Source organism: Acyrthosiphon pisum, chromosome X (genome assembly GCF_005508785.2).
Source record: "Acyrthosiphon pisum isolate AL4f chromosome X, pea_aphid_22Mar2018_4r6ur, whole genome shotgun sequence".
Taxonomy (NCBI): domain Eukaryota; kingdom Metazoa; phylum Arthropoda; class Insecta; order Hemiptera; family Aphididae; genus Acyrthosiphon; species Acyrthosiphon pisum.
Window position 1 is genome coordinate 50905720 of NC_042493.1, and position 15553 is coordinate 50921272.

The 15553-nt window shown below is 25.8% G+C and overlaps 1 protein-coding gene across 5 annotated transcripts in view; it reads right to left on the reverse strand.

Annotated features, from left to right (window-relative positions):
* LOC100164443 overlaps nt 1-15553 on the reverse strand; it is a 195675-nt gene that overhangs the window by 22505 nt on the left and 157617 nt on the right. For 2 of the 5 annotated variants that reach the window (XM_029486916.1, XM_029486930.1), the window contains exons 3-4: nt 7772-8469; nt 2929-3139 (exon numbers count right to left, since the gene is read on the reverse strand). In XM_029486916.1, coding sequence (XP_029342776.1) covers nt 2929-3139; nt 7772-8469 — 909 coding nt within the window. The remainder of the gene's footprint in view (nt 1-2928; nt 3140-7771; nt 8470-15553) is intronic. The other 3 variants (XM_029486923.1, XM_029486927.1, XM_029486918.1) reach the window with 3 other exon arrangements.

A 15553-nucleotide genomic window follows, 5' to 3' on the forward strand; every position in this document is an offset into this window, starting at 1 on the left:
TTACACATAACACTTAAATATTAAGCCCTGTGGTATGGAAGATTAAGCACACTCATATTCACACAATGACAATATCAATGATTTTTCAATGTTTTAGTATTATCTAAGGCAGAGGTTCCCAAACTTTTGTTTAACGTACCACTCATGTATATTATGGATCAGTATCACCAGTTACCGCACGTACCATTTGTGACTTAAAAAGGGGGTCTCAACGTTTTGCTGTAACATTTTGTGTCGAGAAAGTCGATAGTCCCTGTAATGGATGTGTTGAATTTGAATTCAATGATAAAAAAATAACTGTTAACAAAAAACGATTCTGAGCGAAGACTGTTTGTCAACCTATAATATTACTAATTAAGTACATTTTATAATATTATTGTGAATTATGATTAAAGTAATTTATTTTACTTATGCATTCGTACTACAGTAAATTAAATTAATTTAGGTCGAAACAATTGAATGTCAAAATGTCATTATGTGTATAAAATATAATAATATACTTACTCTAAAAGATTCAAGTACTCACGATTACAATTTTTAAATTACAAAAAATATTATCCATCAATCCAAAAACTAAAATCGTTATTCTTGGTTTTAAAACTTTTAATATGCAATTTCGTCCAAATTTGAACTTGATAACTATTAAAAAAAACTGCGCTTATAAATTGTTTTAGATTTTTTTTATTACAGAATGAACTATTTACGTGGTACCTTGTTTTGAATTTTCAATTCTTAGCTATAAAAGTTGAACATTTTATAAATTATTAACTACAAAATAGTTTGTAAATTTTCAAATTGATACATTTTGTCAAAATATGAACTTTAAATGCTTATAAAAGAAAATCAACCACCAAATTTTAGGTAAGATATAATAGAATTCGGTGCACTACATATAATATATTTCAATGATTGTTAACTGCACCCAAGGTATCCACAAAATCACACATGTAAACTGCGTCCGAGTAAAATATTAAAAATGAATAGCTATATTTTTGCAAAATTAAACAAAATTACAATCTCCAATCTATACTTAATACTTGGTACTTTATAATTAATTTGTTACAGCCATATAAATATGAATAATGATAGAATAAAATGAATAGTTAAAAAAAAATATTATTTTAAAAAGTACAATATTAGAATAAATTATAACATATTGTTGATATATATATTCATCAATTGGAGTTTCACGGCTATTAAATTAATGAATTAAACTTTGTAACTTACACGTTTTTTTAAGTTTTACAACTTTGATATTTAAAGGGTTAATTTAATTTTATATATTTCCCTATTTGAATTCCTTTTATCTTTTTTTAAAAACATAAAAATTATTTTGGTGAGTTGTATTAAAAGGAGAATTAAATAACTCGTACGCCTTAACGTTAGCTAATGATGGAGCCAATATTCCATATTCCATATTTCACGTATTAAATAATTCACAAATCATGTCACTCTTTCGTTGTCCAGCTTTGATTTTACTAAATAATTTACAAAATACTCACATATACTTTCTTGTATCACTTCAATAGTAATTGGATAACGTGTATCCGTGTTAGTATTTTGGTTTTTAATAAAAATAAATTTTTGTGATATTATAGGTACAAATTCGGGCGCAGTATACATTACACTTACATTTTTACATAGATTATAAATTCAGGCACAATTTGCAAAAAAAAGGTCGTTTGGGCACAGTTTCCGTATGCCCCCATTTTCTATCTAACTCCGGTGACTCAAATCAGTTGGAAAGTGTTCAACGTACATTTTTGATATTTCAGAGATTTCTTTGATAATAGTGAATACAGAGCATGATTACTCGTTTATCGCTATTCCGTTTAATCTTTCTACACTTTCTAACCACAGAAATAAAGCTAATATAAAAAATGTATAACTCTTTTAGCATAATTCATTTTAGAGTTCCATCTCAATCAACCCATTTAAATGCTGAATTTCACACTCCTATAATATGCTCTACTAATTATATGTATAACAAACCAATTCGTAGGTTAACGCAACTGACAAATTTGGACCCCTTGAATAAGAATAAATTGTATCTCATGACTAATATGTATTTCTGTAAACTAAATACAAATGTGTCTATTTCGTGTAAGCATTAAAATGTGCTCATTGGTAAAAATAAATAAAATAAAATTATTAAAGTAAATGCAATTTTATTTATCAAAAAAATTACTGAATTTCAATGTGAAGGAAGAAATTGCAAGTTTTAAATTAGCAAGAAAATGCCATGTTTAGTTTTACTTAATGTATTTCTAGGTGTGCGTTAATAACTACTGCTTAATTACGTATTTTCCTTGATTTGGAATAACAGTTATAAAATGTACAATTATATTAATAATAATTTACTCAAAATATAAAATATTATTACATTCACCACAAACGTTAGTAAATAAAAAAAAAACTATTTATATTCCATATCCTATAGAAGTATGAGACCTTCCACGTACCATGTTGCTTTCCACGTATTATAGTTTGGGAACCTCTGATATATGAAAACTATTATTTATAAAAGTTTTAATCCTGTAAAATAGTGAAATGTTAAAGCCACAAATTGTATTGCTCTACAAGAATAAATACGTGCTATATTTTCTGAACAAAAAAGTATCGTAAATAATACAATCGTACACTAATTAAAATGCAAATAATGTAAGACATGGCAAAGATAATCTATATTAAAATAAAAAAAAAAAACAAACAAACTAGAAAACATTCCATAAATAATATAAATTAAAACCACAAAAAACAAATGAACTAATTATAGTCTATACTGCTCTATTGTAATAAACTAAGTACTCTAAACAATTATAATTATTACAATTATAAAAAAAATTCACAAAAAGTTTTGATTTTTTTACACTAATTTTTATTTTTTAAATTACTACATATTTTTTTTTACTAGAATTGTCTACCTACCAGTTTCTGTATCGTCATCTGATGGTAATCCAGTGGCTTTCATCTCCTCGTCGGTAATGTCTAATTTCTCTGTTTCTGTATCGACTTGATAGATATCTGTCGGAGGATCCGGCAGGTCGAACGAATATTCCGGTGCCAGAGTATGTTCATCTGATTCATATATTTTCGGTGGTGGTGGCCATGATGTCTCCGTTGGAAGCTGTAACATGGTCTGTTATTGGTTACAAGGACAAAATGATTAAAACATAGCTCAAATATGAAACTATCCAAATATTATTTACTATATTATGCATAGTATATTCCATACCATCATCATATTACCGTATTAAATGATCAAAATTTATAACCTAACAATTTTTAAAAAAAAACATACAACCTCCTGCACCGAATAATTACCATAGGTATTCACAACATTCCCAGTTACTTTTATTGAATTATTAGCGAGTAAGCAAATAAGCGCCTAAGTTATGGCTAACTTCACAAATATCAATTAATGTAATTAACATAACATTGAGTAACTCAAGTATGTAAATACCATATTATGTTCTTATTTTAGAATAAAAACAATAGGTACATTATAAAATATTAAAAAAAACTAAAATCTTGAAATAACATGGTAGGCTGTTAAGTGAATATACTATCGGTGATAATTAAGCTTAAGGACTTCTAGCATTTGCATACTTTTGTTAATTATTATTAAAAATAGCAGAGTGCGAAATAAATTCATATTTTCTCTGTGCCATGATATCAGATCTAAAATTTGAATGTGCATATTTTTGTATATTTGATAGATTTTGCAGGAAAGTGTTTATTTTAAAATTAATATGCTTATTTTGCATATCTTACATATTTTCACAATTTTTTGTAAAAAAAAGTATTTAGAAAAGAATAACCAGTGTAACTTGGCGTTTATTAAATTAAATTTCGGATATTTACCCAAATCCATAACATTTTCGGAAAAAAAAGGAATACAATTATCCAATTCATTAAAAACTGTCGAAGATGCGAAAAAAAAAATGTCGATTGTTGACTTAAAATGTATAAAAGGCAAAGCAGTTGTACAGAATTTAAATGACGTTTTAGACAAAAATCATGGTTACAAAGCTTTATTAAAAATTTAAAAAATGTTAAGTGGCGAAGTTGAAGATGTGCCTGAGGATTGCCTGAGGTTTGCCTGAGGACTTGATAAGTAATGATTTGGTTTATTTTATGCATATGCTCCAATGTCGTCTGTAGATTTCGAAAGATGTTTTTTCGCGTATAAAAATTTAGTGTTAAGTAATCGTCGTAGATTCACGTTTTGAAACATCAAGAAATATCTCTTTGTTCAGTGTAATTTTCAAGGTAAAGAAATTAATAAAAAAAATAAAAATTAAAACGTTTAATTATTTAAACATTGTTTTGTTCTTACTTAAGGATCGGTAGACACGGAAGAACACTAAAATGTAAGCCAATTACCTTTTAAAAATTAAATTTATTAAATCATTTTAAATTCAAGTACCTACCTAATAATATTCTAATATAGTAATCTATAATATAAATTCTAATGAAACAAATATTTAATTTTACCACATATTTGTTATACTTCATTTTTTTTTTTGGTCATATCTTCGTGCATATACGGTTTTTTTAGGTGTATATTTTAGAGCATATTTGGCCATTTTTTGGTGCATATTTTGGTATTTTTTAGAGCTAGAAGTCATAGTGATAATGTATTACTTATTAAAAATATAGCATTTTTGATAAGGTCCTTGTACCTTTTATTCCATGTACCTATTTCCGTGTAACGTTGATTGATAGCAAGTTATTTGTTGGATTTCAATTATAAAAATAAGTTTAATTTTAATGTAATAACTTAGAATAAATACATACGACCATCGATCAATAATTTATTGTATTGTATTTTATTTTACCCAGACGTACTCAACCATATATTAATATACATTTATTGTGATTGATCATTTTTTTCCATGAAACATTTTTTATTTGAAAAGGAATACTATTATTATTATTATTATTATTAGGTATAATTATAATTATTATTTTTATTATAACCAAAACAATACGGTGACATTAAAAATGTTATAAAGCTAAATACTTTTACATATTTATGTATTTAATTTGATTTTAGACTATTTGTTTACTCGTTATACGTTTTAGAAGGAGCGTTGAAAAGCTTATGGTATAGCGGTAATTTTATTAATGGATCAATGTATTATGAGTTATACCGCGATAAAGGTTAAATGACTTGACTCTGGTAGTTCAATCATTCTTTAGTGACGTGTTCCTTATAGTGAATATTTATGATAATGAAGCATAAATGTTTTTAAAGTGCCAAATAATTTAACACCGAAGATATTATATAGTTGAATTATGGTATACTTTATTTGAAACGGCTAATAATATATCTGCTACTCAATGTTCTCCCATGTTTAGCTAGATAATTATTATAAAACTACATAATATATATCTATTTAAATATGATTTTATGACCATTTTCTGTTTAAACATTTTATTTTTTTAAAAATATTTTTGAATCTTATTAAATATTTATAGACATTTGACATTTTCTACTTATCTTTTTTTTTCAACTTTTGTTGTTAAACTATTCTTTTGAGTTATTCTATAGCTTGAACAATTTAAAGAATATTTATCATAGGTTATTCTTACAACAATTAATAATGATTGAAATTACATTATACAGTTGCATCCCAGTATTGACGAAGTTCAAACAAATATTGATTGTAGAAACATGAAATATCCCACTATTTCTTAAATTATAAGTTTCTACAAAAAAAAATATTTTGAAAATATTTAGACTTATTTCAAGCTATTAATAAAAAAATTTCAATTTTCTAAAATTTTGTAAAGATTTTTTTTTTATAAATTATGATAAAAAATTACTTTTTAGTAATTATTATATTGGTGAGTAACTCTCGCCAGTTAACTACTCACTTAATAGTAGAAACTAAAACATAAATACAACTTTAAGCATAACTACTAAATCTGTTTCGTGTGGATTATGCTAAAATATAATAATATGGAGGCGTAGGAATTATGACATCAATCTCAAATGTTTTATTCAAAAGTTGTTTTATTTTAAAAGTCATTACGGATTTACAGAACTTATATTGTTACAAAAGAGACAATTTCCAGGAATGTTTTTATAAACCTACACTAATAAAATAAAACAAGGGTGGATATTTCTCCTGAAAATATTATGGTTTCACAATAATATTATGGTCAAGATTTCAAAATAATACTTCCTCGGAAAACACACAATTTATGTACCCTTATTGGAAACTTATTGACTGAAAAATGTTTATTTATTATTCAAGTCCTAATATCATAATATAGTAATTTTATTTATTTCTGCTGTAACATTACATCGGTGGTAAAACATATTAACGTCATGATAAATAAAAATGCCTGTTTTAAATAATGCGCAACGGTACTTCATATATTTAACGAGTTATGTTGAAGAAAATGAATAACATTCATCCAATCTGTAGCCAACTATTTTTTAATTTATTTAAGTAAAAATATGTTGAGAGAAACTAAAAAAGGAGTATTTTTTGTTATACTAACTAAATAATACTTTAAATAATAATTCATTATATAGTTAAAAATTAATACTTCTAAGTAGGTACCTATATGCAATTTTATAATATGTATAAGTCAATGCATTAACTAAATATTTAAAGAACGGATTTTATGCTTTTTAAATAGTAAATTTTAATTCGTGCACCTACTGAATGTACAAAGAAATTTATTTTACTAATTAAAAATATTATTTTAAGCCGATTATAAATTGAATTTAACTTATTGATCTCAAAAACATTTGTAAGAAAATACATTTAAAATTAATTCAACTGGGTCGAGTCATTTTTTAACTATAATATTTCTATACCTTGTTACTTTTTTCTTTATTAACTGTATTTTTAGATATTAATTATTGTTTTTTATTTATAAATTAAATTAAATGAATTTTAAATTCATTAAAGGATTTCAAACTAACATGTTGAAACAGTAAATTCAGTTAAGTGACTAATAAGTAATAACATATTAATAATATGTACAAACTCTAACATCGTAATAATTTAAAAAAATGTAGTCAATCAAATGCCAAAATAATTGAACATTGTAAAAAATATTTTTGTCGTTGTTGTCATTTCTTGTTTGGTGAAACAAATGAGTTAATGAAATCGACAAAATGTTATTAGTTTCACGTAATTTTACAGGGGGGCTGTTATTCTTATTATAATCACATATTATAATAGTTTTAGATGTTTTTTTTTCAATCGAAAGATACAAGTATTTAATATATCTTGTAGTACTTTTTTTTAAATGTTTAGGCAAAATTTAATAATTATTATCCATGTATTGTATATTAGGTACACTTGTATTTTTATATTATTCTTTTGTACTATTTGTATGAGTTCACTTCTATTAAAACTATTTTTTTTTTTTTATCATATTCGCTCAATCAGAGTTTTTCTGTTTTCCTCTATCGGCCGCAGACTCAAAATATATTGTGCACACATTTTCACGTCAAATACGAATACAATTAACTACAAACACATTCAAACATTTTCATAAGACTTAGTCGTCCTCAAAACTTAATTAATACGTCACTTTATGCGTCCTAGGGGCTTCACACACACACATACACACACACACTGCAATATAACGAATTCAAATAAATTCACACTTGACGAATAATATGATATATTTTTTCCCCATTATAAGGTTATACACACCGCATATCACATAAAATTCATAATTAAACGTCTATTAGCTTATAATATGCTATAATGTGCGACACAATATTCGTACGACTCACTAGGTCCAATGGATACTGTTGTGGTAGAGGTGGTAAGGAAAATTCACTGCTTACGTTATCGGTATGTTCAGACTGATCTCGATCTTGGAGAGAACTAGTCAAGGTCGAAGTGCTGTTACGCTTATTCAGTCCTCTGACTATGGCCGCGGTCTTCTCCACGGCTTGTTCACATATACGGTTCACAGCCTCCCGCACGCTGTGTATCATGGTCAAACGGAATTCAGTTTCCGATTCCGGTTCCTGTTTTTTTAAATCGCTGGAATTATCGGTCTTAGAATCTTCAAGTTCCTGTTTCTTAACAGGTGCTTCTTCAACGTCGTTTACATTTTTTTTATCAACTGCCTGTGTGTTTACAAGCTCTTTTTCGGCTTTGTGGACTGGTTGAACCTCATTGGGTACATCGATTGGGTTAATTTTCTCTGTAGCAGCTTCTACGTCCAGCTTATGGTTTTCTGAATGGTTGTTTGAATTTTTTAACGAATCCGGTTTGTCAATAGCATGTGGTATGATTGTGTCACATCCATGAGTTGTAGGTATTTTTACTTTGTCATCAATATTACGTTTTATTATTTCTGTTGAAGTTTCTGCCCCATTGTTATCGTACGGCAATGATGATCCTCTATGAACACAATGTTGTTTCTCGGTCATTTCTACTTCGGAATCTCTATTTTTGGATGGTACTTCCCTAGATGGGAGGCCTGTAAGAAGAAAAAAACAATACAATAATTAGATAATAGAAAATATCACACGAACGTGGAGGTTACAGTTTTAAGAAAAACAAATTATAGTTGGAACGTGTAAAATGTCTATTTATTCATTCAATTCAAACAAAAACAGTTATTGTTTATTACTATATTACCATTCATACCTAAACCTATTATTTTTATCAGTTTCCCCCCCCCCCCCCCATATGTCTTTAATGTCTTAAATATAACTTCATATTTTACACGAATTGGTATTTTGGTTACTAACTTAATTGTATTTCAATCACGTCATTTTTGTCTTGACACTATTTCATATTGCGAGTTTTATTTGATTTATATTGCTGTTAATTTCCATAATATTTTCCTAAATTCTAAATCCACGGTGCTCCAATCTTTCGGTGCTCGTCTCGCGGTTGGAAATCTTGCCTAAACCAACAGGTGACCACATTACTTACGAGCCCAAATTGCCATTTTGGTGAAGTATCGAATGTTTAAAATATATAACTTAGTATACACAATATCTACATCTGTATAAATAAACAGTACAGACGGTTTCATTAGAACTAAATACGATAATATAAGGACTTAATTTTGAAATTCTTGCTTTTTTTTTAATTTGATACAAATTATTGTGCGCTATGGGATATTTTATCCCACATTAAAAATATATATTTATTTATTTTTTACACAAATGTAATTTATTCATACCTGCATTGACTTTATCATACATTATTTTTTTAATCATTAACATGATATTATAAAATATGGTACAAACTTAATAATGTGTCACATTGAGAGACATATTATCATGAAATTAAATTATTTTCAAGATATTTTTAGTACGATTCCATTACCTGCTATTTTCATACACATTATAATATTATAGTATGTAAACGTAATACCTACACGTACTTCTTTATTAAATTCATATATCCATTTATCCACATCCTGTGTTAATTTTACTACCTGTCTATTACTTTAATAACTATATAATGCATTTTTAGTTTATGTTTATTATCAGAAATCTATATTTGCAGTGCATAGAATTAAAACTTTAATCTCACTTAGAATTATGCACTAATTGGACAAAACCAAAAAATATAAATATAAAAATATCCATATAAACTATACAGTATACACTATAACTAGATTTAACTTTGATAGTATCGTGTTTATTTACTAATAATTTGTAATTAATGTATAATCACTAGGTATATATGGCAATATTTTTGTCTGGAATAAAATGTTGTAATATAAGTCATATTATGTACCTCTATTTGAGAATTTTCATATAATGATAAAACTGATGACAGTTGTCATTGTATGCTTTAGTACATAGCATACTTGATTAGTGATGTGGTTGCTCAAATGGGGGTAATTGTATTTAGTCGTGAGAAAATTTTACACCTGGGACCAACGAGTAGTAGTATACCATAATATTAATAAACCCCTATGCACATAATATGTAATACATCAAATTTTAGTTGCATGATTTATAATGAGAGATCTCGGCCCATTCATCTGACATACTCAATAATCATCATTGAATTAATTTAAATCTCATCGTTCTCGACAGATATTACAATATTTACAATTTTTTAAACGTAAATGTGTTTACTTTTTACTTTATGTAATAAATTAAATATAGAGTCTACACCATACACACTGTTTGGATCTTAACTAACACATATTTTATTGTTTAAAAACTAACATCAACATTTAAATTACAGGTATAGGTGATGGTTCTACGTAGTAAGGTTAAGCAAATTTAATTTCAAATTATTATACAATATTATACTTTTATTGCTGTTATAATGTATTATGTATATTCTATTGTACCTACATGAAAATATAACTACCTATAAAAAATCATATATAGAACAAAAAATGTTTGTATAAAAATATAATATTTGTATTGAAAGATTATTCAATTATTATTGTTTACTCGTAAATTGTAAAGAATTATTTCTATATACTATAACTAGTTTGGCTTAATAAATAATCTAACAAATGATAATTTATAGTTAAATCAATTTTAATATTTAACCAAGAACCAGGAAATTCGTAAAACAATAATTAATGGTGTATATTAATTATTGAATGTAACTATTTGGGATTTTGATCATACTATGATAATAAAATTACCGTTTATTGGACTCATTTTGGGACCTAACCGTTTATTGGACTCATTTTGGGACCTAACCATTTGATTCCACTAACCGAACGAGTAAATAAAACAAAATACCATCCAAACAACTCATACCTATATATTTTTTTTAAATTTAATTAAGTTAAAGTTATTAATTAAGGTTTTTCGACCTGAAATTTCATTTACCAAGGATGCTTCTTTTATTTCTTGCCGAGACATAGATTCATAGTGTGCCTCATAAATTAATTTTTTCTTCTTGATACGTGCAAATCAGCCTGATTTTGTGTCAAATAATTGAAAAATGTATAATTGTATAACCACAGCACCTCAATACTACATTTATAACTTAAAATTAATGTTGTTATTTCAGAAAATAAAACCTTTTGAATTTCGATATTGGAAGAAAAGGTTGGTTATAGGTACTACCAGGTTCGTTGATTGATAATATTGGTAGATATAATGTTATCTCCATGTTTTCATTGATTATTAAATTCAGTATGTAAGATGGTAAATTATTAAAATTTTTTTTTTTTTTTTAATGATACAATTAGGTACCTAAAACTTTCCACAAATATTTTGAGTAAAATGTTTTTAAATGTTGTTTTATTTTGTTTAATACAAATTAACAATAACATTATTTCATTTTAGAGATAGCTAGGTACCTATAGGCATCAACATATTTAGGATAATATTATAGTTAAAACCCCAAAATAATACATTTCTTCAAAAAATATATTATCAATACCTATCTTTATTTTACAAGAATATTTAACACTTAACTTAATCAAATAAATTAATAACTATTTATTATTGATAACATAATTTTATTTAAAGTTAATTACAATATCATAGTTTTGTAGTTATCATTAATTATAAAACGAATGAATCAGAGACTTTTATATTTAAAGAAATATTGCTTTTATTATTAAGAAGTATAACTTACTGTATATTGTACATCTTAGACATAATTTTCATTACAAATAGTAACGAAGTTTTTGATTGTGCTCTTTATATTGTGACTGACAGTTGAGACAACAATTGAAAATAAAAAATAAAAAATATATAGAAATGTATAATAAATAATGAGACAGTGTAAAATAATTTAGATTTTAATTAAAATATTATATCCTACTTTTGTATACAATAGCTAGTCTTCGTGTGTATTTAACTATTAGCACTGATCAAATTCTGTGGTCCTTTCATATCGCTCTACAAAAATTCATATTTTCAATTGCGTCTTTTAAAATAATATGTGTATATTACTATATTATATTATAAAACTTACATTCATAATGGATAAAATAAGATTGGTCGCGAGTTAGTAATATTGTTAAAGTCAGCAAAAAATGTCGATAAATTTTGTCATATGTTTACAGTGAGTTCGGTTAATTGCACAAAAGTAAATTGTATTCTCTTTTGTGTTATTAGTATAATTTATTAACTTATTGCATTTGCTTAAACTGTATTGGGTATCACAGAGATTGGTGAGAGCATATACTTCAGACAGTGGCGTATTTATGGGTTAAAAATAACATATAAACAGCCAAGGTCATTATTTTTTTTTATTTTTAATGAAAGCTCAGATAAATAATTATGTAATGATTTGTTAACAAATTCTTAGTAATTTAATCTTTAGTTGTAGGCATTTTAAATTTTTGATAAGTTTATTTTTGGCTTTTGTCTGATAACATTTTTAATTCTCAGTATTAAGGCTTAAAAATGTAATAAAGATTCATCTCATAGGTTGTTTTGTTATTTTTTTAAGCGTTTAAACCGTTTAAATTTTTCACGAAATTGTACACTTATTAAACGAAAATAAATATTTTTCCTCAATGTAATAATTTAAAATATATTAATCTTTGAGATAATTGAAACTACAACGTATATTTTATAAAAGTTTCTATTGTAAAAAAATATTTTGACTGATTTTTCAGGTACATTTATATTGTATTATAAGTTACAAGTTACTTATATTATTATTAAATGCTTTGTTTTTGTCAAATATAAGTTCAAATGATATGGTAGCTTAATATGTTACTTTTACTAAATAAGCGACTGTACCAATTGATAAACTATTTTTAATAATTCAAAACATCCAATCAAATTACGAAAATAATAATACAAATATCAATATAAAACATCCTTTACAAATGCCGAATCACTCACATCTTTCACACAGAATCGTTTTTTTTCAATTCAGTGATTTTTATTGAATTCAAATTTGCCACATGCATTATAGTGACTTACCCAATAACGTGCTACACTCAAAACCTTCAATTCAACAGAATAAGTTCTCAGGTATTTCAAATTATGAAATATTGGTGTGCCTTTCAGTAACAAGCAAAAATGCGTATATTATTGCTACGTTAGTATTATTGGGCAAATCAAGAATGGTTTTATATAAGTGTTGTAATTTTAAATGTTAAAATGTGATTTGAACGAAAATGTTTTGACAAGATTTATCAACGAATACCTACATGAAATAGAATACTTGCCAGTTTGAATTTGTGAACTTTTCTCGTATTTATGTAGGTACTATGTTTGTATATTATTTTTTTTCACTTTCATTTGAATTTTATTCGATCACAAAATATAAATTTCTGTTTGTCACTATCTACAACCCGATGATAGAAATGGATTCTCAACAATGCAAAAATTATTAAATATTTACGAGACGTATTTGGAAATGACACTATATACCTCAATTTATTCATCTATTTATGTACTCTATTATAACAGTTATTGCCATGGAAATGTGTGGTTATATTGTTACGGTTTTACTTTATATTTTCATTATATTTGTATAATGTATATATTTTATCTTATTTTACACGTCTGATCAAATAAGATAATTTAGTATTGGTCGTCTGTAAAAACTTCAAATTGATCGTAATACACAATATGTTAATGACAAATAAACATTTATATAAAAATATTCTCATTTCATCTTGACTAGTACCTAACATATTTATATACATATTTGTAATTTATGAGTTTTCAATCATATAATAATAACTTAAATATAAATATTTTACGCTGCAGTGAACAGAACACAAAATATAATGATGTCTACACAACACACGTCATATCCGACATTTTACCAAATATTATTTGGAATTGACAGCGGTTGCTTATAAAATATAATATACCGAGGAAAATTAAAATTCTGAGTTTATACATAATAATATTATTTAATATACAATGAATTAATAATTATAATATTATAAAACCATAACAAAGTAACTAAATCAAGTCAGGGATCGGAACTGAAATAATCAAAAGAACCGACATTTGTCTTATTGGTTATAATACTTTAATACATACGGTATCGAAATAAATGTGTACCGAAACATTTAATTTTTATGTTTTTTTTTTTGTTATTTTAATTGCGATGTCTATTTATTTTTTATCGACTTTGAGGTGTCAGAATAGAACTGATCAGATAATCCAGTTTATATCTTAAGAATCTCTTTGAAGTGGATTTTATATATTTTTGTATGATCATTAAAAGAATCACAATTTCAAATTTCAAATTTCAAATTCATACGTTTTGTGAAAAAGTAAACGTATGGAGTTTTATTTTATTTTACTGGAAAGATGCAGCCACTGTATTTTATTTTTTGCCATACTTTTCCGGTGGATTTTCCTAAAATCGTTTTTCATACAAAGTACCAAACTATGTACTAACAAATTATGAAGACAATTAAAAAAAAAAAAATCAGGTACATGCGGCATTTAATTTATATTTATATTTTATATATATATAGGTATTATATTATATTATTGTAAGGTTTTCCAAGTAAGCAAAACTATTGTTTATGAAAGAAAATGGCAAAAGTAATGGATGTAATAGAGAAAAAACTTGAACATAATAAATATAAATTCAAATGATAATATAATATCTGATGAAGTGAAGAAATAATGAAGATAAGCCCTTTTTAACATTGAAAGCAAAATTATTTGAGAATCAAAAATCATTAATTAATAGTCACTTACATAAAACTCTATAATAATCTAATATCCAAATGAAACTAAAGTTCTAAGTCAGACCACTAAAAAGATAACTGTTAATCTATTCCATCGCCAGAGGAAGAAAAATCAGCTGCGGCCAAGTAACACTTATACTTATGGGTACTTAAAGTACCAAAATCATGAATATGAGGGATTTTAAAAACTGAACCCACAAAAACCATGGAAAAAAATCAATTATTTTTTCCATGGAACAATTAGTTTTAAATAAAATAAATAAAGAAGAACTTCATTTTTATTGATCTTACTTGAATATACACAATACATTTCAATAAACCTATGTTTTTGTTGAAACATATTGTACCTACGTAAATTATTTCAAGTCTTACTTTTAATAAGTAATTTTAGAGATAGAAGATACATATCATAGTACTAAATATCAGGTATTGAAATTAATTTAATTGAATACCTCTTTTTTTTGTAAAGTATTAAGATATTTAAGAGTATGTAACCATAAAAATGTAATGTTTTTAAATAAGGGGAATGGGCGAAAGAACACCAAGAAAAGTCACACGATTAAACGACTACGTTTGGCATTGGTTGCTACTAAAACCTATGTAGTACTGTAGTAGGATGTAAGAACTATTCATATCAACTACGTTTTTTTTGAAAAATATATGCAATATTTTGTACCATGACCCATTAAAATTGTATAGCTTGTAATTTTTTTAGATTCTCAGCAGAGCGAAGAAGCTAGTGGTTTTACAATGGTGTTTATTTTTTTTTAATATTCTGTATACAATATTTCTACCAGAAGGAGTACTTTGGTTTTAATATAGAGTATCTTATCCTTTAGCAAGTTGGATCAAGATGGTACTTAAAAGAAGTAATTTTTCGATTTTCTCAATAGTTATTTAATTTCACGGGAAAAATTACCATCAAATTACGAAAAACAGCTAA